This window comes from Procambarus clarkii, chromosome 62 (assembly GCF_040958095.1).
Source record: "Procambarus clarkii isolate CNS0578487 chromosome 62, FALCON_Pclarkii_2.0, whole genome shotgun sequence".
NCBI lineage: Eukaryota > Metazoa > Arthropoda > Malacostraca > Decapoda > Cambaridae > Procambarus > Procambarus clarkii.
Window position 1 is genome coordinate 18,421,360 of NC_091211.1, and position 24,088 is coordinate 18,445,447.

Genomic DNA, 24,088 nt, shown 5'->3' on the forward strand with positions numbered 1-24,088 from the left:
TGAACCATGGAGGTTCGAAACGTCGTGCAAATTATACAAATAAGTGTAATACACTCTATAGTAAATCACTTCTTTTCTTCACCTTAAAAGTACGAAAATGAGTTTTGGAGAACTCCTATTTCAATTAAGCCCTGATGCTAAGAAAATAGTTAGAGGGATAGAAGCCCTAAACCAGAAAATAATAAATACAGAATATGCGGTCATATTCAATGAAACATGTTTGAAAGAAAACCTGCTGCCAGTATACACCAATATAAATATATATATATATAAATAAATATATATATATATATATATATATATATATATATATATATATATATATATATATATATATATATATATATATATTAGTCATTTTATCATATTATATTAAAATATAATACTGTGTTAGATATTGGGCAAATCCTGGATAAAATAAAAGTTGACTTTGAAACTTACTAAGGTTCATCCAAGTGTGCCATCAACCGGAAACCCATTTCATTTTCAAAATTTTACAATTTCATTGCAGCCTCTTACAAGTAAATACAAAGGATATTAAGTAAAGTTCTCTTGGTCCTTTAGGATGATAAAAATACCAGTAATTTCAATTGCCATCAACTTCATTAATAAATGGCAAGGTTAATAATGGATTACAAACTAAATCCAAAACAAATGATACATGATGTCAAATATATAATGAAATACTGTTTAACAAAAGATTTTATGTGATAATTTATCTTGAAGAATATCATAATTAGTCTGATATTTAACAATAACACTCAGATATATGATACAGTGCATACAATAAGAAATTCTAAAAAATAATGTTAAAAATATCTATTCACAATAATATTCCTAGCTAACTTCTAAAACGAAGAAGCTTTAAATTTGATTATTAGTTCAATGGTAATATCTATACAGTATATATTTACAAACTATAAAAGATGGGAAACCTCGGTACACATGTAGCAGTTTAATGTGTAACATATAATTTATAACCATTAAAATAATAGTACCTTTTAAAGACATGCTCCATGTTAACATTAACAGATCAAAGTGTCCCCCAAAATTTGTATAATATTGAAAGTGCCAGCAATTTACATTTTTCATAAACCTCTTCATTGGCCTTTATAATAAACTATAACTTTCAAAACTCTGCTACTTTTAATATATTGGATACTGGATTGGTTTACATTTGAATAGGGATACAATTTAGACAAAGAAATACTCATCACTTACTGTACATACAGTAATTCAATTATGAAAATATGTAATCGACCATTTTTGATACAGTATTAGAGTTGCATCCATTGCAAGTTAGTTTTGTCTGGAGACTTAATGTGAATGACTAGTTCTGTACTTACTACAGCAATTTAACCTAAATAACCTACAATGCCTTAAAAAATTAAACTCGGGTTTTATCATCCCGGTGGTCAATAGTGTACATCATAATGACACAAATCACATCTTGATTTCAAGACTTTAAAAATACAATAGAGTGAACTTTATTTTGAGGTATAATTTCATAATTTTGTTTTTATAAGTATGATAATCTCCCAGATTTTGTAAGACACTGTTTGACAATTAGAAATCATCTTGACTTTTTTTTTTATGGTTATCGTTAAAGTTTCTTTTAACTCCTTGTGATGCACAAAAATGTGGCCTAGTCATTTATAGTTGTTTGCCAACTCAGATATAACAGTACTGTAATATGTGTATTCCTGCAAAGTTTCAGACAAGGAACTCGGCCATCATACTATAGAATTGATCCTATGAAGTTAACCACATGACTTTCAATAGTCCATATTCATACAAATGGTCTTTTTAAAATTTGCTAAATCTTCTTTAAATACAAAATTCAAAGTACTGGTTTTTTTCTACCAGACAACTTTTAATAAAAATCGGCTATCAATAGTCCTATTAAACAGAAACACGGAACACCTATTGAATCAGTATATTCAGACTTTATTCAATGTTAGTAAATGATTATGATCATTCATGTTGAAAAATATATGGCACAATTCTTCTAGATTTGATGATCAACAAAAGACTGATTTCTGTATTGTGTCTGATAAATGTTCAGAATACAGTACTGTAATGTGCCTGATGATGTGCAAGAAGTAGTAATGTATTAATCAGTTAATGGTAAAAGTCCATGGAATAAAAATTCTAAACGGTTTTCCAGTGCAGTTGTAGGTGACGTAGTTAGCAATTAAATTAACATTCATTAACAAATACCCCTCAACACAATATTTTTCCCTCGCATACATAAGATGAGCTTAAAGCATATTAACAAGTATAGTAAATAAATACATCTACCAAATAAAAATGATCATCAAATTGAGAGATGACTGACCTGAGTAACTACTTTAATACTGTATAAACTTTTATGTTAACTTACAAGAAGCCAGTTTTATGAAATCTTTACACTTTACATTCACATTACCAGAATAAACCTTTCTCTATCACTAAGCATCCAAGCACTCTCTAACAGCAGCAAGAAAAGTGGTTCGAACGGACTGCAATGGTCCGTGCAGATGCAACGGCAGATGATGATTTATAGAGGCTATGGCTTTTTCCCAGAAAGTCAACTGCCCACGCCACTCTCCTCTCCACTCTACAGCCATGGAATCATCTCTAGCTCCTGCAACTACTGATCTTACACCTTGGCAGACTTCTTCCCATGCACCAGGAATTAGCTCACTTACAGACCAGAGCAACTTATATGGGGAGCGGGATGATTCTAGCCCTTCGTTCACAGAGCTACCATGTGGAGATTTATCTAACACAATACAACGAATCTGAGAAGCTTCACTGCGATTTGTGGGACAAAAGGGACTTACTATAATGCCTAAGAATGGAGCCTCTTGCCGTGCAAACCACTGCTGCATCTGATTTTGGGTGTCAACATCTTGAACAGATGGATTAGGTGGAAAAGTTGGATGCGAGTGGTACCAGCCTACTACTTGTACACCACCCTCGTGAATAGCAGTACATGCAGCACTCTGAGATACAGGGCACATATCACACTCCACACCAGAACTAACTGCTTGGGTGGGTACTGCAACAGTCACATAAAGTGTCTGTGCAGCAGGATCATAATAGCCACCTAGTAACCCCATCACTTCAGCATGGGATGTGTGGGCATGGAGATCTAGTGTAATTAATGCATGAGCATGCATGACAACAGAAAATGGAGCTAAAGTGTCTGGGTTATATTCTAGACAGCGAATCAATTTAAATTGCTCTAGCCTTCCACCAACTCGGCCAGTTCCACGACCTGCTTTATTGCGAGGTGCTTCAGGAATATGACAAGCATCCACAACTGCTCCAGATTCATCATGACTAATTGTAAGACCACCTCCTTCACTCATTGAAGCATCCCATTTCTTCTTTTGTTTTTGTCGAATCATTTCTGAACGATCTACTTTTGTTACAGGTTTACTTGGTATAATTATTCTCTCCTTCTGTTTGACACCAACAATTAATGGTGTATCATAACTGGTCTCTGGACACCCAAAATTAATAGCACCAATCTTTTCAAGGTATTCATGAACTTTACCTATATAGTTAACATCTCCACAATTCTTTAACCCAGCACGAACTGCTGTTTTTCTCATATATCTAGGTTTCACCTGTTTCCAAAAGCTAATAAGATAATTTCTTATTTTTAGGTATCTTTCAGGAGTTTTTACACCTTTACCATCAAAATACTCATAGTGGACTCTCTTCTCTTCATCTGTAACTTCATTTAAATTTAATTCTTTCTCTTCAGTTGGAGGAGGAAAAGTGAAAACCTGCTGGTGTTTATTTTCTGTTTTAGAATCTTCACACAGATTTGTGGTCTCTCTGCTTTCTGAAGATTCATCAAGATAAGCACCGTCTTCAGACTTATTAATAACTACTGGATCACTACGAGCCTTATCAGTAATTATCAGCTGTTCTTCATCACTAATATCAATATCAACATCACTTTCTTCCATTTCATTTTTAACCAAGTGAACAACCTGCCCCAGAACTGGTATAGGAGTCCTTGGCAAGTCATTCTTTTTTTCTTTCTTTGGTGGATTTTCTGGCTCTGAAGCTCGCTCTCTCTCATTATGATTTGAACCAATTGTAATTTTGAGCATATTTTTCTTTGTTGAATGCTTTTGAGGAGACTTCAATTTAAAAGGCACCTGTGAACTTTGTGATGTGTTTTTCTTCTTTTTTAATTTGCTTTGAATTGTTTTCTTTTTTGCTTCTCGCGACTTTTTCCAATTACTTTTAAAAGTCTCAGGATTTACAGATATCAGACCATCTGACTCTATTACCCATTCTTCTCCAACTGATGGAACATACCAGTCACTTGAAGAGTTAAACCCTTCACTGTCATTTTCACTGGAGCGTATAGCCCGAGATTCAACATTAATATTTCGATCTTTGGGTGGAGTCAGTGGAGTAGTTGTAATAGTTGTTGTAGCAGTTTCTATAAGACCCAAAGGATCATCTAAGTCTGTGGTAATGCAAACTTGTTCTGATGGCATAAACACACACATATCTCCAACACTTTCAGCTTCTTGGACAACACTGCAAGTCTCAACCCATTTCTTGTGAAAACTACGAACTTGTCCTGATGATTTTGTAGCAATAAAATTTGAGATTCTGTTCCAGTTAGGCCCAAAAAGTTCCTGGAAGAATTGGTTTAATGTGAATATTTCCAGCAATTAAGATACAATATAATCACAGTAAATCAGAGTCAACTCCCACTGTTACACAAGGTAATAAAACTGTTCACTTCCATGTAAGTTGAAAATGTAAAACATTAATCAGTTTTACAGTCAACATTTGGATTCGCATGAGTTTGAGCATTGATATTTTCTTATGTATTATGTTTATTGAATTAAATAAAAATTTATAAAAAGTAAGTACTTTACTTATGAACAGAAGGTGCCAAGCTGGGAAAATTATGTACCAAGTTTATAGAAAATCTACTTAATTAAAAAACCAGCATTGAATGTAATGAAACGCCATTTTCTGGGTGAGACCCAGAGGCTCCCAATTCGAACGCAGAGGGGGGGGGGGGGGGGGAAGAAAACCCCACTCCTTGTAACAATAAGCCCCACTCCGAGGGTAAAAAATCCCAGGCGGGGTCCAATGGGGGCCCAAGGCCCCCAAGTCAGCCCCTCCCCCACCCCGGGAGCCACCACAATATTCCTCGGGGCAGAGTCATCTCCCAAAGCCCCAGCCTCAAAAGAGGAGGCCAGCGCAACTGTAGAAGCCAGACGAAAGAGGGCCCGCTGGTCAGACCCAGATGCTTCGGCAGGGAGGAAAGACTTGAATGCCTCCATCACCAGCCCGGAAGTGGCATCCCCCGAGACCGCCCGAGTCTCAACACCATCTAAAATCTGCCCCGACCCCGAAACACTCAGATGTTTCAAAGCCAGAAGCATGGGGGGGGGGGGGACAGACCGAACCACAGTGGGGGAAAGGACGAGGGGGTGCGGACTGAACCAAGGTCGAAGCAACCAACACCCCCAAGTCCGGGTCCCTATAACCAAAACGGGGCAGCCTCAGGGCTGCCCCGTTGGTGTCAGCAACCAACCTAGCACATTGCAACAACCTAAACCTAACATGCAATGCCTGTGCTGCCTGTACCCAAATATCATCATCAGTAGACTGGGTAAACTGAGTCACCAGCAAGCAACAAAACTCACAGGACTCCAGGACGAAAGTATCACCAACCCAGCATGCAGCGAAACGGAGGCAAAAACAATGAGAGTCACCCTGAGACAAGGGGACAGAGCAACCCTCAAATTTGCATAAAGCGAGGGGGGACTCAAGAGTCACATTCATCGAACCCGCGTGCCCCCTCGGGGATTCCCAGGGTCCCGAGACGGAACTCACACTCAGGAAAGCACAGGCAGGGTACAGCTAACCGGCACCCAAGTCTACCAATCAAACTTCTAAGTAACTGAACCCCCGGGACGTGTACACTCACAGGGACCTAGCAGGGGGATACCACCAGAACAGAAAAGTGTATGCGAGACACACATGGGGCAACAATGAAGGCAAACCCCCCCTACCAGGCAGGAAAACAAAAATAAAACCCCGCAAGAGGACAGCGTACCCAGGCGGAATAGAGCCAGACATAATGAGAGGTGAAAACTAGCTGTGCAGTACCCTGTGCCCCTACCAGTGCAAGCTGCCTCTTACCCTAAGGTGACCAAGGATGCCAGAACACCACAGCACACAAAGGGTGGCCGAAAGCTGAGCAGCAAACGACCAAGTAGAGGCAGAACCCAAGGAACTTGAGGAAGGAGGTCCCAAGCCCAAAGGGCAGTACTGGTACTTACAGGGCGCCTAGGGAAGGAAACCCTAGGTGCAAGCAGCCTGAGTACTGAGGAATTACTCCTCGCTCGCGCACCCCCAAGAAGACAGCCACCACACCACACAGGCACAGAGCTGAGCACCAATGTCAGAAGCCAGAGCACACGACTTTTGCCTAGCACATCAGTCTTAGACCTGGGGTCTTGGGTAGCAGGCTCGAGAGGTCAGGGGCTCCTCCTTCCCCCCTCCCGAGGAGGGGGAAGCTGCGCAGACAGCGGCACAACAACATGGTGACGTCATGCTCCTTTGCTCGTTTTTGTTTGGGGAGTTCTGTTCACTAGTTTGGCTCTCAGTAGCAACTTCTTAACCAGAATAGGGATTTGTTTTGGGATGCTTACCTTTCTGGGTGCCTAACCCAGTCAATGGCAGACAGAATGCATCCAACCACATGGGGGTGTCTATAGGCCATTGCTCCTCGTGCCTCTCTGAGGGGGCCAGGTTCTGGCTCGTGGTCCCCGGTAGGCCTAAAAACTCCATTCACACTGACCGATGCCAAAGTCTAATATTAGCATATCAGCCTGAATAGTTCCGGGGAGCCAACGGGGCTCCCCAAAAAATTCAGCATTGAATGTAATGAAATGCCTCTTTCTGGTACTGTAGGTCCCATTGGTGGCTCTCTGAAGTACTCATCTGGATACCCCAAGCCTTGGGCACCCCACCATGCTTTTCTAATCATCAGCACCAGTGCCAGAATCTGTTCTCCCTCAGTAGAGGCAAGGGGAGTCTGGGGAGTTTGGCCTGATACATAGATCAGGCCAAAAGACCAACCCACCAAATAGGTTTTCGCCCAAAACAAACAACTAATGTACATGGAAAATATTGGCATCCCTCATACAAACTGTTCACACATTCATTTTCCAGAACCTTGAACAAGAAACCAGATACAGTACATCAAATTAACAAACAAAACAACCCTGAGGCATCCCAAATGGAGTGCAAGTAGTGGATCACCATAACTGGATAAAGAATGTGATGAACCCCCAGCTAAAGAAACCAAGCCTCAATAACCAAAGGCCCCCTCATGAAAATCCATCATCTCATTCTTCACTAGAAACACAAGACAAAAAAAAATTGACCCCCAGGAACAAAGGAACAAACTTCCCCAAGGAGGTGAAGCAAAAGAAGCAAAAGAATTGGCACCAAGTGCCCTAACAAGCAGCCCCTTTCTGAGAGAACCTAGTATGCTTCCACTGGGTCTTAAGAGGAAGCCAAGATCAAAGGCAGCACTAAGACCTCTGAAACTAGGCACCACAAAACCCCTATTTTAACTCGGAGAAAGTGAAACTCAGACCCTAAAACAATATAGGCCTCAACAGGGAAAGAACCTTGCCTCAGAAAAACCCAATTCAAGGGCTAATAAGCCCCAGCAGCAGTCAAGAGCAGCTGGCAACCTTCTCCGAGAGCAGGAGAAGAGAAAAGGGCTAAGCTGATATGAAGGAGAGGGACTAAGTAGACTCCTGAACATAGGAAAGCAAAGCCTGTCAACAGGCCAATCAAGCCTTAATTAAGTTCACCACTATATCTTACAAGAAGAAACAAACAACTTGGGTGCAACCTTCACATGGAAGCACTCCCACTCTGGCACTGCCACAGAGCTGGAAAGCAAAAAGCTCCCGAAAGGCCCAGACATTGTAAAAACCCCAGCCAGATAAAGGCAAGGCCCAACCTGAGGTACAGGATCAGCCCCAACCTGAGAGGCAATCAAATGCAAGCCCACATGGAGCTCCTATATGCCCACATTCCAAGGCAGACCCGGTGCACATAGGGAGAACTGACCAGTGCAAAAGCAGAGCCATTAAAAAAAAACTAAAAAATTGACTCTAACCTTATGTCAATTAACCATCTGGGAATGGCTGACAGGATACCAAACCCCTAAAGAAGGGAATTTTTTTTTATTGAAAATCTATGATGTCTATTTTACCCTCGTACCTCAATCACTAGGGTAAAATAGACCCAAACTTAAGAGGAGGCTGGGTCCACCAGAGAGGCAAGGCTCCACTCCTTTAACAGGAACTGAAAGAATTCTGCCAATTGCTCCAACTGCAATGGAGGATAAGAATAATAAGAGATGCAGAATAGACCTGGTGAGAGGGAGAGGTGCCATAGGTACAGAAATCATGTCTACTTGATATCTTCCCAGCAAAAATAAGAAATAATTCCGGAAAAAGTGTACACATTGAAGATAAAATTAGCCACGTTCCTGCAAGAAGTGCCAAATCAACTGGGTTTTAGTGGATATGTGGGCCTGTGGGCAGCTCTAAACAACAGCCTGTTGGACCAAGTTGTAAGTCAAGCCTATCCCAAGGTATGGCTGAAGGAAAACAACTCCCATGTATACTCTAGGTATAGCTACAGGCAGTTGAGGTGAACAGACTCTAGGCTTACACAATAGAGTGGCCAAGAAAGCATACATGTGAATCTGGAAAAGTCATAATAATAATAATAAGCACAGGCCACAGCTCAGGACAAAGAGCAAAGGAACAGCTAATACTTAAACAAGCTTAGAAGCCTGGGATAGGTGACACCAGCTGCATGCCAGACTGGGACAGCCAGCTGGAACCCCAAGTCACCAGGGCTCTCAACTAGCAGTGACTGTTGGTAACAGTTGGTTGTGAACGAGTGTGTACATAGCTTGTATCATGGTTCCCAATGTTTCCCCATGAAGTTGTTTCTTTTTGGCTGCTCTACCTGTCCGGTGGGTTTTTTATGTACCTATCTCCAGACTTTATTTGCCTCTATTGAGGAGGAGTAGATTCTAGTACTGGTAGGCCTCTGGTAGGCACTCTATGATTTATAAAGAGCCTGGTGTGGTGCCCAAGGTGTGAAGTATCCAGTTGGGTATCTTGGGAAGCCTTCCCAGAATTAATGTGTTTAACTTAGTTCATCAGATCACACCCCCATTCAAATACTATATACACTTTATTATACTGTACTGCATTTATAATACATATATTGCAATACAGTATTTAAATTTTATGTGTAATAAATGCATTCATCCATGAATGTATCACATTTTCCCAAGACTTTTCAAAATTACCATTACTATGCAGATCACTTTATCATGATGCATCCTGGAATACCATCCTGCATAAGACTGGGATTTGACTGTAAACAAAAAATATACATACTGGTGTATGCATACATATAAACAATTACATACTGTACTGGTATATATAGTATACATAAACATAAATGAGTACATACATACATTATCATTCCATTTCCAACTTGCTCAGCCAGGAGAAAAAATCAAGCATTGATTGTAACAAACTCTTGTTTCATGTTGTTCCTCAGTAGTTCCTCGGAGCTTATGCATTGATATAGTCAAACCTTAGAAATTGCATCAGGCCTCTGAAATGGACTCTGACCTGCTGGGACTAAACTTGGAAATCAGAGATCTACCAAAAAACAGGAAAAAATACCTGAAAGGCAAGCCAAAACAAACAAAAAACTACTTGAAAGAAACAAATGAGTCCTGAGGCAAGCAAGGCAAGTCATCATTGCCAGAGGCAAACAGAATGTGCCCAGCCACCACCATATGACAGTTCAGTTCACGCAAAAACTCAGCCACCCACCTCGCTCACAAGCCAGTAATGAAATCCCAAAACCACACCGGGAAGAGAATATACATTCTCAGGGTGGACATGAGGAGCTACCATTGGCTCACCAGAAACAGTTATTTCATTACAACAAAGTCTTGATTTCTGACAGTTCCCTAAGTAACTCTCAAGACATTACTCCCAATGGCACTATAACAAAACAAGGACAGCTTTTCTGAAAGAGAACAGAATAATAGAAACAACAGGAAAGTCGTGAATAGATAACCTGTAAATAATGAAGGCTGAAGAGAAGGGCCGAAGGCAAAGGAGTATCAACTGCACACCAAATATTAATTACAGCGAAACACATGTATGGCAAGGTGGAAGTATATCAAACAGTAAGAAGTCAACATCCTGACAGACTGCCAATTTCCAGGCTGCCAGAGCCCGGAAATTAGTCATCGAAATTTGTCATTAGTCATACATAATGTGGGTGGCTCAGAACACAATCATGAAGTCTAAATGAAAAAAGTAAAGCAATGACCCTGTTGGTTGGAACAATTGTTCCACAGACAACACCACGTAGCAGAAAGTGTGGAGCATTGGGAAGTTAAAAGTGGTATGACCAGATTTATGCCAGGTGAGTGAGGTGGGCAGCTGACTAGGACTCTGAATGGCTTGGACTGCTATCTGATGGCAGTCATGTACATTTCAATAAGGGAAATTTTCCCATGGCAACAATCATTTGCCTTGTTTACATCGGTTACTATTTTTCTTCAGGTAGTCACTTGGTTTGTAGTGCCTAACCTTTCTGGTGGATTCTTGATCTTGAATATATCTCTGAATTCCAGGTTTCCCTTGCCTCGTAGAGTGAGCCAGAATATTTTCCTAGGTTCCAGGAGATCAGGGTGAGCCTCCAAGGCCTCGTACCATTTCTTAAGGCTTCGCTATATGGTGCCAATGCTAAAGCTCAGGGAGCTCCTGAGGTCCTCCTAGAATACAGTAGATGGTTAATGACAAGTAAGAATTTATATCTTTCAGACATGCACCTCCAGCCAAAAGTATTCATCCAATGGCCAGCAAATGGCAGCACAGCGTTTTGTTTTGTAATGACACACCAAGTGTCAAATGCTTGAAGATGGCTCCGCACAATTTTTGTTTGTTACATTTTTAGTTTTTGTGCACCTCTCATAATTTCTGCTATGACTGTAGCCTTAGTATGGTACTGTATTAAGAATATGCCAGACATATCTGTCATCAATTATAGTGTAATGTTAAAATAAAGTATAGAAAAGATTATTGGTATTATTATCTTTCACAAATTCCTCATTGTTTATAAAACAATTTATCCCTCAAAACAGATTTGTACTTGGAGGACATGATGGACAGTTGTCTGTAATGTACCTAGAATTAGTTCTAATACATTAATTAAACACTTTCGCACGGGAACGACACAGCATTGCGTCATTTTTTTAGTAGACGTAATCTCGGTAATGATGCAGCATTGCGTCATTTTCAGCGGCAAATTGGCAGCGGCTTTGGGAGGGGCGCACAGCAGTTTTGGATATTATATGCATATACTCTTGTAGGGAATTTCATTGCGAATACATTGATACCAAAATGAAAGACCTAGGATCAGAATTGAGGTAACAAAGTTGAAAACAGTATACCCATTTTATTAGCGCTCACTGGGATTATGTTCCATCACTTTCTCTGTTTGCTGTGGGTGGTACGCCTGGCTTTTGGAGTTTATATTTGCATATACTCCTGTAGGGAATTCTATTGCGAACACAATGTTACCAAAATGAAAGACCTAGGACGGGAATTGAGGTGACAAACGTGAAAGGAGTGTACACATTTTATCGCTCTTATGTGCTCCCGGGTAACACGCGCACTCACTTTCTCTGTTTGTTGTGGATGATACGCCAGGCTTTTGGAGTTTATATGTCTTTAGTCGTGTAGAGAATTCTATTGCGAACACAATGATACCAAATTGAAAAACCCTGGACGAGAATTGAGGTGACAAAGTTGAAGAGAGTATACACTTCTCAGAATTACCGCGCGCTCCCGTGAAACACTGGGGCCCACTCGGCCTAGTTGAGGGCTGGCGGGCTGGGGCCGCCAAAGTGTTAATAAAACATTTTGTTGTCAAAAAAGTATACTGTACATTATATTCAAATAATGATTCTATACAGTACTGACATACCAAGATATTAAGTCATATTATGATAGACTATTAATAAATGTCTCATCTAAGACTTGCCCAACCACTTGGGCTGGACGGTAGAGCAACGGTCTTGCTTCATGCAGGTCGGCGTTTAATCCCTGACCATCCAAGTGGTTGGGCACCATTCCTTCCCCCCCATCCCATCCCAAATCCTTATCCCTTCCAAGTGCTATATAGTCATAATGGCTTGGCACTTTCCCTGATAATTTCCTCCTTCATCTATGACTTGTTTAAAGCTCAAGACTGTTAGACTGGCAAAAAAAAAAAACGCCCTGTAAATGGTAAAGGAATTTATTTTTTGTGAAATAAATCATCAATATTGAGGATGAATAATAAACATTATATCTATGAATGTCATCAAATGGAAGTGAAAATGCTTTTGTATTCCTTATTAAGCACAACACGGCCCTCTGACTAGAAAGAAAATATTTAAAATATAAAGAAATATAAATTTAAACAAAAAGAAAATACAAAAAATATACAAAATTAACAACTTATCTTTTAGTTTTCTAGCTAAGCCTACAAAAGTTAGATTGAGTTAGATTGATTCATATATTGTCTAAATTTATTGTCTGTAAATTTCTTACTGTTAAAATGTGCATGTTCTTAATACAGCCAAACACACTGGCATATACTGCATAAATATTCTTTATTGTATAACATAACTCACTCCAACCCACAAACAGAACAATCACTCCTCAGTCCGTGACACCCGACCCATTAATCCGGAACTACCGCACAAATTTGACATCATTGACAACCTAGATACCCTCTCATACTTTCAAAGTTTACTAACATTAGGCATTTAAAAAGTCACAGGCAAACAAGGCAAGAAGTGTAGCTACACAAAGGGGTAAATCAAACAGGTCTGCTTATACAGTAATTACCCGACAGTCTCCATGACGCAGTGGTAAGACACTCGCCCGGCGCTTTGCGAGTGCTTTAGCCTGGGTTCGTATCCTGGCCAGGGAGTCTTGACTGGATGCCAATCCTTAACTGTAGCCTCTGTTCACCCAGCAGTGAATGGGTTCCTGGTTATTAAACTGATTTGGCTGTTCGTATTCCGGGGAAAAATTAGGATTAAGGACCTCCCTGAAATGCTATGCATGCTAGTGACTTTACAAGAATGTAAGAACTCTTGTATATATAAATAAATAATACTTGATTTTACACAAATATTTGAACAAAACAGAGTGCCTGTATTATACCAGCATTCCTCTAAGAGAAACAAAGCAATAATAGTAATAACCCGAGATGAACAGTACATTAAGTAATAAATAAAGAACCTATTAAACATGTCTAGCGAGTATGCTTTCTAAACTGCTCATCAGCCATAAATATATTGCTTATATTGGCACCAAATTAATAACTGCAACCTCAGTTACCTTACCAGTCCTTTCTGAAATAGATCCTTCTCAGTTGAATTCCAGTGACTTTTTCTTTTACGGGCAGTAGCATTTCTTTTATTATTTGGTGATCCATATGTATTATGGGAGCTAATACCACCACTTCCAATAGCTGTGCTTCCCTGAGAGGCAGTAGTGCATGACTGATTGCTTGGAGTTGTTGAAGCTGTGGTGTGCAGTGCCACTCCTGCTTCTCCAAATAATCCAAATTCCCCACCAGAATCAAAGTCAAAGAAGTCAGGCTCACTTCTGAAACATCAAGTAATCATTTAGTAACAAATTATTTTGTAATATCAAATCTTTAAATATTATACTTACGTACATTATGAAAAATTGTACCAGCATATTAAAGAGGAAATTTATAGCTCCAGCCCACAGTTTAAAAGAATGAACAATAATTCAGTTTACAAAATATTATATAAATTTCTACAAAATTAATACACAGTGCAGAAAATTTATATAAAGGCTTAACACCGTTGATAATATGCATGTTGCCAAGTCGGTTAGACAAAACATTAATGAGTATAACTCAAAATTAATGACGGACTGACTGGGAACCCAAACCTGCCAGTTGTCAAGGTAGGCCCAGAGAAATCTCCTGAAGCTAAAAATGAGAAACCATGACTTGAGCCAATCTGGGGAAAATCTTGGGTGCCGGATTCACCCCAAGTTAAGAATTAAGAAACAAAACCTCTGATGCTCGACATAAAACCCAGCCAGTTCCTAAATCTTGGGTGAATAGGAATGTGCTATTATGCATCCTGGAGATACAAAAACACCAACCAGGCACTGGTTAAAAGGAATAGCTAAACTTGATAGAGCGTATTCACTCAGCATGTAGGACAGAGAATGCAACAATTCAGACATAAGTAGAGAATGAACAGTGAGTTTTGCTTGGGGACTGGGAATAAGCCTAACACCCACTGCAAGGACGAGGTCACCTCAACCACACTGGCATCCAGAATCCCAGTGATGACCCTGCAGAGGAGTTGAGTAGATGGCCGAGCCAGGACCCACAACACAAGAGGAAGGGAAGAACCATGCCCATTGAAGACCCCTTGAAACCACCTAGAAGACCCAAGATTTGCATAACCAAGCTTGAGGAAACCAGACCAGCTGTCCCCCTTACCCTAGCCAAAAGATTGTACTATACCACTAGGCTGATGGGAAGAACCTCGATAAGCATCCCTCCTCCCTCCAAGATGGGGAACGAGACCTTCTCTATCGAGAAGAGGTCGCTGGAGAAAGCAACAGCACAGCCTGAGACACTGGCATCACAGGACCCCCACCTGGACCACGAGCCTGGAGCACTGAAGTAGGAAACATACAATGCTGTGACAACACCTGGCTCAGCAACCAAAAAATAGGCCCCAGCAGCCACCAGCAACTGAGAATTACAGGAGAAACAACTGTGTAGCCAAATGAAGAGAATGGGGATCACAGACTCACATCTCAGTAGTTCAAAAGATAAGAGTTTCAGAAACATTGGAATACCTGGTGCCTATCTCCAACATCCCAAAATACCAGTCTACAGACACTCACATGGTTGAACACCCAGGAGCCAGATCTGTTATTCTAAGTGTTGCCTAGGGGCTTAAAACATAGCCCATAATGTACATGGTTATTCAAAAAAATTCTCTTACAATTGGGTGGTATGTCTTGCCATCTGGAGACTGGCATTAGGACATTTGGATAAATCTCCAAATACTATGACAAATTTTTAGTCCACTGAGGATGTCAATACAGTATCTATCAGTGTGTGTCTGGAGACAGGTGACTTTACCCCACAGGCTCATTTTTTCCTACTTGTTTCTCCACTGAACACAATTGGCTAATTGCTTCACAATCAAGTGACTAAGAACAAACATTATAGGAATAGTGCACAAACTTCTTAGCATTCTGATCCCAATAGTATACAGTATACTGCAACCTTTAAGATCTGGACCTCCATATAATGAACCCCTCAAAATACCAAATCAAATCTGCCAGCTATATTTATCCTTTGAAATTTTTATTTTGAGAAAAAAAAATTAATTATGAAGGGAAACACAGTGAAATCATTCACATACTGCTTAGTAATTTCCATTATATTTTTGTCCTTAGTTTTTGACTGCTGTATTTTTGTATTTGTAAATATTACTAGAATGCGATTTATTTCAGAAATGTTTTACTAATCTTGTAATGTACAATAAATTATGAAAAAGGAGTTCCTTATTGAATTTACCAAAGAGCCACCATCCCCCAAATGGCTTTGATGGTGACAGGAAGCCAGTGGCTTGTCAAAGGTCTTCCCATTGTTTCTAAGGCAAATTCTGAGAGGCATCCAGACTAACTGCAAGAGCACACATGCTAACCATGTGTTTTTCTTGTCTGTTAATTTCTATCTGACCTCTCACTATTCAAGCATTTTGTCTGGCTTTTTTCTGATACTGGATATGAGTATTTGCAAGTTAAAATCACATTGTGTTACAAGACTGGTACTGGTGCATCAGACAAGGGTAAGAGAAACCCCTTACCATTGACAATAAGGTCACATTATTATAAAAACATGATAATGCCTGGGGAGGAAAGTGGCTGGCAGAGGAGCAAACCATTGGTACTAGTGGCTGGCAGAGGAGCAAACCATTGGTACTAGTGGCTGGCAGAGGAGCAAACCATTGGTACTAGTGGCTGGCAGAGGAGCAAACCATTGGTACTAGTGGCTGGCAGAGGAGCAAACCATTGGTACTAGTGCCATTTTAGAGAAAAACAAAAACAAAGAGAGTATATAAGAATGGAAAGTGAAGTGACATAGAACATTGAAACCTAAGCATGAAGATATATATGATGCTCTTTACCAATGCTTTAAGTAGCATTGTAGCCAGAGGCTGGCTGGTGGCAGTGAAGACAGTCTCCAGTTAAATTAATGGCTTTAACTATGGGCAATGAGGACTTCAAGGCCAGTTTGAGATGACTAGAAGTTAACAGTTGTCATGACATAGTACCACAGTATAACTTTAGTTTGCTGCCTCTCAGTTTATCAACACCAGCCTCAGTTACAAAAAGGCAAGTGAACAAATAAATATTTCATATTTTTTGTGCATAATTATTATTAATATACATACAAAATCATTCTATTTTCGAATATCTAAATTTGCAGAAACATATAATTTACTATAATGAAAATCTGAAAATTTTGAAACAAATAACCATAACATTGCAGTTACAGAATCCTGAAATTTTAAAAAATCAGAAATCCACATCAGGTCCAGAAAGATACAACCCAGATGTGAAAGGTTGCCATGAATATCCAGTAATCATGACTCAAAAATCAAGAAAACATATACAGTACAGTACACGTCGTACTGTACCATTGCCATTAGGCATTAGAATGTGTGGGTTTTTTTCCATGTCACTTTAAAATGAATCCAAATAGTGAGTGGTACTTTTTAAGAAGCACAGAAATAAGAGAACTGTCTGAATAACGAATCCTTACCTTACTTAAGAAATGCAATGTATACAGGTCCATGGGGTATTGTACTCCCTTTGGATACAAGATACATGGCTAGGGGGCATTAATTAATACACTACAGCACTTTGGATACACAATCATGTAGTCTCAATTATACAAGCAATGTAGTCAATTTTGTTTCTCCTGTATCACAAAGACACAACACCACAAGCATAGCATGCAATCAAAATAAAGTCATGCAAGCATAAAAATATGTGTACAGATATATGTATTTGTAATTACATTTAGATAATTACACACACATTGTCTATGTAAATGATCTACCAGATGGAATACAGAATTATATGTTGCTAATGATGCTAAGATAATAGGGAAAATAAGAAACCTAGATGATTGTCATGCCCTTCAAGATGATCTGGACAAAATAAGTGTATGGAGCACTACTTGGCAAATGGAATTGCCAAGCATTTATTCACATTCCATAACATGGCATGTGAATAAATGCCATGTTGTGGAATTGAAGAACATAGACCCCACACAACCTATAAATTATGTGAGAAATCTTTTAAGAATTCTGACAAAGAAAGGGATCTAGGGGGTGGTTCTAGATAGAAAACTGTCACCTGAGAACCACATTAAGAACATTGTGCGAGGAGCCTATGCTATACCTTACTTTCTAACTTCAGAATTGCTTTTAAATACATGGATGGTGAAATACTAAAGAAATTGTTCACGGCTCTTGTTAGACCAAAGCTGGAATATGCAGCGGATTGTATGGTGCCCATATCTTAAGAAGCACATCAACAAACTGGAAAAGGTGCAAAGACATGCCACTAAGTGGCTCCCAGAACTGAAGGACAAGAGCTACGAGGAGAGATTAGAGGCATTAAATATGCAAAAACTAGAAGATAGAAGAAAAATAGGCAATATCACCATGTACAAAATAGTAACAGGAATCGATAAAATTGATAGGGAAGAATTCCCGAGATCCGGAACTTCCAGAACAAGAGATCATAGATTTATACTAACGAAACAAAGCTGCCGGAGAAATATAAGAAAATTCACTTTTGTAAACAGAGTGGTAGACGGTTGGAACAAGTTAGGTGAGAGGGTGGTGGAGGCCGAAACCGTCAGTAATTTCAAAGCGTTATATGACAGTGTACTGGGAAGACAAGACACCATGAGCATAGTTCTCATCCTGTAACTACACTTAGGTAATTACACACACATACACACCAGCACAGTACAGTAGTGATATTTAGATGTTTCACCAGTTACTCAAAAAATATTCATCATAAACGAGATGTTTTTGGATATATATATAAATAAATAATGTGTAATTACCTAAGTGTAGTTACAGGATGAGAGCTACGCTCGTGGTGTCCCGTCTTCCCAGCACTCTTTGTCATATAACGCTTTGAAACTACTGAAATGTGTGTAGATCTTGTAGCACAGGATTCAATTTCTATGCTGAACAGAGATGTTTGGGCACATTTCCTTACACCTGATGCCACTGTTCACTTAGCAATAAGCAGGTGCCAAAGAGTTAGTCAACTGTTGTGGGTGGCATTCTTGGTAACATCAGTCACTGGGAGACGGGGGGGGGGGGTAAGTGGTTATCATCATAAGACACCAAGCTGGGAAGAGAGGACCAAGATGAGCCTAACAGGCTTCTATTCTTCAACAATGGGAATCTGTTAAAAAATAAACTAGCTATCATTGACAGCAGTCAATGTCAATCAATCAAATCAACCAAAATAACCATATTAACCAAACAGCCTATCCTAACCTAACACTGCCTCTCCTTACATAATTTAACATAGCCTCTCCTAACCTAATTTAACATAACCTTTCCTAACCTAATCTAACAGCCTCTTCTAATCTAATCTAACATGCCCTCTCCTAACCTAATCCTCTAGTAAGCAAATGTTACCTAGAGTTAGTTTATTCTAAGCATTATAAATTTGACTCACAAATTTTCTACACATTTATAATAATAATAATTCACTGTGTCGGGGGACAGGCACCCAGTGTATTTATACATATTAGGCTTATATCGAGGCCCCCCTTCCCCCCAAGGTCTAATTACTGACCCCGCCCAGGATGCAGCCCCACAACAAGTTGACTACCTCCTGAGTACCTACTTATTGGTAGGTGAACAGGTGTATTGGGGGATAGGAAATGCACCCAACCATTTCTGTCCCACCCAGGATTCGAACCCAGAATTCTCGATTGTGAGTCAAGAATGAACCAGACTGTACTACTGTGACCCTTAATTTATTGTGCAATAATTATGCACATACTATAAGATGACAGCCACAATAAGTAGCAATAGGTGTATATATTTGGTGTAGCTCAGTCGATTAAGGCAGCGTCTGGGATGCTCTCAGACGCAGGTTCAAATCCTCGTCACGGCCCTTGTGGATTTGTATACTTGGTGTACATTTTGAATATATTCTATTATATATATGCATGTTATACAGTCTCTCTGCAATCACTACTGTCAAGCTGGTGAGTCCTGACCTGCCCTGAACTTATTCTGACCCAGTTAATCTCATCTGACCTATGGAGCAACTAGTCCTTCAGAAGTGATACATAGAAGTGGGGCGACTTGTCTTAGTGCCCTCTGGTTTCTTGAACTTTATCTTGAAAGAATAATGGTTTCTTGAAAGAAGAGTAAATTATTTTAGCTATGGCTTAACTTCTTAAGCCATCCAACTTAATTTCATAGCGTAAATATTAGCCACATAAAAGCCACCCATTACTGTTGAGGGAAACAAAACATGTCAGGTCAAGTGTGGACTGTCATAATACCAAGCCATTACGTCATTATACCAGTTATCGAGCTTCTCAGTTAAAACGTTTTCAGTTAATAATACATAAGGAAGGTCTCTATAACAGCTTCTGTGGGTGTTTATTTATGTTTAAATGCACAAACGGTGCCCCCAAGTGGGAAGCTGTGTCCCATGAGATACAAACACGGCTGTATTTCAGGCCACACTATCGCAACCCTTCCATTTACCACGACCCCAAAACGCAGCTGTGCTTACTTGAAGTCGAGATCAACGAGCCCCACGACATCCACATCGAGAGTGGTTCCCAGCTCGTCCGACGCCGCCATTGTCGCCAGCGTCCCACTCGCTCGCTCCCGCCCCATGACTGCTCCCGCGGCCACCCATAGGTCTACTTCAGCCCCCGCCCCGTGGCCACCCATAGGTCTACTTCAGCCCCCGCCCCGTGGCTACCCATAGGTCTACTTCAGCTCCCGCCCCGTGGCCACCCATAGGTCTACTTCAGCCCCCGCCCCGTGGCCACCCATAGGTCTACTTCAGCCCCCGCCCCGTGGCCACCCATAGGTCTACTTCAGCCCCCGCCCCGTGGCCACCCATAGGTCTACTTCAGCCTTCACCCAATGACTGTCCCCTTGGCCACCCATAGGTCTACTTCAGCCTTCACCCCATGACTGTCCCCGTGGCCACCCATAGGTCTACTTCACCCTCCACCCCATGACTGTCCCCTTGGCCACCCAGAGGTCTACTTCAGCATTCGCCCCGTGACTGCTTCCGTGGCCACCCATAGGTCTACTTCAGCCCCCGCCCCGTGGCCACCCATAGGTCTACTTCAGCCTCCACCCCATGACTGTCCCCGTGGCCACCCATAGGTCTACTTCAGCATCTGCCCCGTGACTGCTTCCGTGGCCACCCATAGGTCTACTTCAGCCTCCACCCCATGACTGTCCCCGTGGCCACCCATAGGTCTACTTCAGCATCTGCCCCGTGACTGCTCCCGTGGCCACCCATAGGTCTACTTCAGCCCCCGCCCCGTGGCTACCCATAGGTCTACTTCAGCCCCCGCTCCGTGGTCACCCATAGGTCTACTTCAGCCTCCGCCCCGTGGCCACCCATAGGTCTACTTCAGCCTCCACCCCATGACTGTCCCTGTGGCCACCCATAGATCTACTTCAGCCCCCCGCCCTGTGGCCACCCATAGGTCTACTTCCGCCCCCGCCCCGTGGCCACCCATAGATCTACTTCAGCCCCCGCCCCGTGGCCACCCATAGGTCTACTTCAGTCCCCACCCCGTGGCCACCCATAGGCCTACTTCAGTCCCCGCCCCGTAGCCACTCATAGGTCTACTTCAGCCTCCACCCCATGACTGTCCCCGTGGCCACCCATAGGTCTACTTCAGCCCCCGCCCCATGGCCACCCATAGGTCTACTTCAGCCCCCGCCCTGTGGCCACCCATAGGTCTACTTCAGCCTCCACCCCATGACTGTCCCATGGCTACCCATAGGTCTACTTCAGCCCCCGCCCCGTGGCCACCCATAGGTCTACTTCAGACCCCGCCCCGTGGCCACCCATAGGTCTACTTCAGACCCCGCCCCGTGGCCACCCATAGGTCTACTTCAGCATCCGCCCCGTGGCCACCCATAGGTCTACTTCAGCCTCCACCCCATGACTGTCCCATGGCCACCCATAGGTCTACTTCAGCCCCCGCCCCGTGGCCACCCATAGGTCTACTTCAGACCCCGCCCCGTGGCCACCCATAGGTCTACTTCAGACCCCGCCCCGTGGCCACCCATAGGTCTACTTCAGCATCCGCCCCGTGACTGCTTCCGTGGCCACCCATAGGTCTACTTCAGCCCCCGCCCTGTGGCCACCCATACGTCTACTTCAGCCCCCGCCCTGTGGCCACCCATACGTCTACTTCAGCCTCCGCCCCGTGACTGTTCCCGTGGCCACCCATAGGTCTACTTCTGCCTCCGCCCCGTAACTGGCCCCGTGTCCAATCATAGGTCTACTGCAGCCTCCGCCCAGGGTTGCCAGATCTAAATTGCTGAAAGTAGCGAGCTGACGGTCTAAAAGTAGCGAATTTGTAATTAGAGTAGCCCAATTTTTTTAGTGAATGATATGGGTTTCAAAGTAATATATTTTGATATATAGAGTACACTACACGATGTTAATTGTTTTATTAATATTATTTCTGCACATACACACACACACATTGATTTTTTGCCGCCAGAGGTGGATAGTTCATCCCCTATTCAACCAGTGAGTGGTGGTTTATTGTGCACCCCGAACCCCGACCAGTTGTGTAAGCGGACCCCGACCAGTTGTGTAACTGCAAGCCTAGCATGAACGAACCGACAATAAACATACTTGAACTTGAAATGGACTTTAATGTTTTTCGGCAGCTTTATTTCCTTAGTTTCCGAGCTGTTTTCTTTGAATTTTCTTTAATGAATTATAATCATTAAGTATACTCAAATTGTAAATCTAAAAATTACATCTGTGTATGTACACCAGTTCAGTTGGGAGCAGTCACGGGGCGGAGGCTACAGTAAACCTATGATTGGAGACGGGGCGGAGGCTGAAGTAGACCTATAGGTGGCCACGGGAGCAGTCACCGGGCGGAGGCAATGTTGCCAGATTGGGCTACAAATAGCGAATTGGGCTACTTTTGAGAGCCCCGCGCTCCCAAATTTTTAATTTCGCTACTTGCTACTTTTTGGCCTAATTTAAAAGCAAGATATGCTAATTTGGGCTATTAAAGTTAAGATTGTACGATTGCGAGTTACATGAAAGTAACTAAGCTATAAATAATTGTAATTAATAATAATTGTAAATATTAATTAATACTACATAATATTATTTAATAAATTAGTCCCTATTCAATGCAGAGTTTTCTTCCAAGCACAGAAACTTCTAAATATAAATACAAGATAATAGATAGATCGATAAATAAATAGACAACTTTCAAATATTGCACCAAGTAATGGCGAGAGGAAAAAAACTAGACAGTATACATTACATTTGAAATTAATAATGGATGAATGGTAATAAATTGGTGTATGTTTGTATGTATACCAGCCAAAGTCCATTTAATAGCAGAATTTAGCCATTTTGTGTAAAAACTTTTATATCTCCTATTATTAATTATAACAGTAATCGAAAAAAGTCATAGTTTGTATATACAAGAGATGAAACAGAGAGCCATGAGCTAGAGCGATGTGCTGAGTCCATAAGGAGGCCGAGCTGCCAGAAATACCTTCCTGTGATTGGCTGTTGCGGGGAATACCAACACTCTTTTATGAATAAAATTTACACTAAGAAATAGGGCCTTGTGCACAACAACAAGGTTGTTGTGAAAAAGAACAACAATTTTTGTTTTGCACCTGACAGAAATCTCCATCTAACTGAATAATTTACTCGAGTAAGAGGGCAGAGCAGCGTATCATTATTTGTGTCAAGGCAACCCACAATAATAACGTCCCAAGTTAGGTAGCCAGCCCATGTTTCTGTAACACTCGTTACATCCTGCAGTATTTAATTATCACTATATTAATACTTTTAAATACTTAACATTTCACTTTTTAGGTAGATTAAAGTTGAAGCAGAATGTCATAAGCAAGGATGGTGTGCTGAATAAAGATGATTTATTAAGTGGATGGAGCCTTTAGCTGATCCCTTCCTGTGATTGGCTGTGGTGAATGTCAACAAAGAATGTGGGCGGAGCTTGGAACCTCCTACCCGAGCACAACAACCCACCTTATGGGTTGCTGTTTGGCTATTTATAGTGCGTTGGAAAAAAAAGAGATGGCGCTAGTTGTATTTTGCAGGGTAATTTGTTATAAGTGTAATTTGATGTCAACAGATGGCGTAAGCTGTATCTTACGGCCACTTTTGACCAGCCAGTTGATAGTGTTCTCTTCTGCCGACAGATGGCATCAGCTGTGTTATTATTACTTCCGAATTCCCTTTAAATACTGATCTACAAATCCCTTGGCTTATGATAAGGTTTTATACCATTTATGATAAGTATTAGATAACTGGAGTTCCGCAATTACTTTTATTTATCAACTGTTCAGGATATCGTCATATAATGTCTGGTTAGGACGTACTGCTCTCGATTGATGAAGATTAAGCCATCCAAGAGGTGGCACGGGCATGAATAGCCCGTAAATACTGCTCTCGTAATATTATTCAGGGGGTGGGGGGTGGGAGAACTATCAAGTGAAAGCGCCAAGCCATTACGACTATATAGCACTCGGAAGGGATCAGGATACGGATTTGGGATGGAACGGGGGAAAGAAATGGTGCCCAACCTCTTGGGC

The 24,088-nt window shown here is 41.3% G+C and overlaps 1 protein-coding gene and 1 long non-coding RNA gene across 3 annotated transcripts; one reads left to right on the top strand and one right to left on the bottom strand.

Annotated features, from left to right (window-relative positions):
* Nucleotides 1-584: 584 nt before the first annotated feature.
* On the bottom strand, nucleotides 585-20,141 carry LOC123766478 (histone H2A deubiquitinase MYSM1). 2 transcript variants are annotated; one of them, XM_045755646.2, is made up of 3 exons: nucleotides 20,025-20,141; nucleotides 13,508-13,772; nucleotides 585-4,652 (listed from the first exon to the last, which is right to left on the bottom strand). In XM_045755646.2, the coding sequence occupies exons 1-3, from the start codon at nucleotides 20,129-20,131 to the stop codon at nucleotides 2,451-2,453; spliced, it is 2,574 nt and encodes an 857-aa protein (XP_045611602.1). In that variant the 5' UTR covers nucleotides 20,132-20,141; the 3' UTR covers nucleotides 585-2,450. The 2 variants fall into 2 exon arrangements, with proteins under 2 accessions (XP_045611602.1, XP_045611603.1); XM_045755647.2 differs by having other exon boundaries at nucleotides 13,503-13,772; nucleotides 20,025-20,096.
* LOC138354277 (uncharacterized) lies at nucleotides 3,195-11,186 on the top strand. The gene is made up of 2 exons (XR_011223521.1): nucleotides 3,195-3,333; nucleotides 10,932-11,186. It is a non-coding gene; the product is annotated as an uncharacterized lncRNA (long non-coding RNA).
* Nucleotides 20,142-24,088: the final 3,947 nt, after the last annotated feature.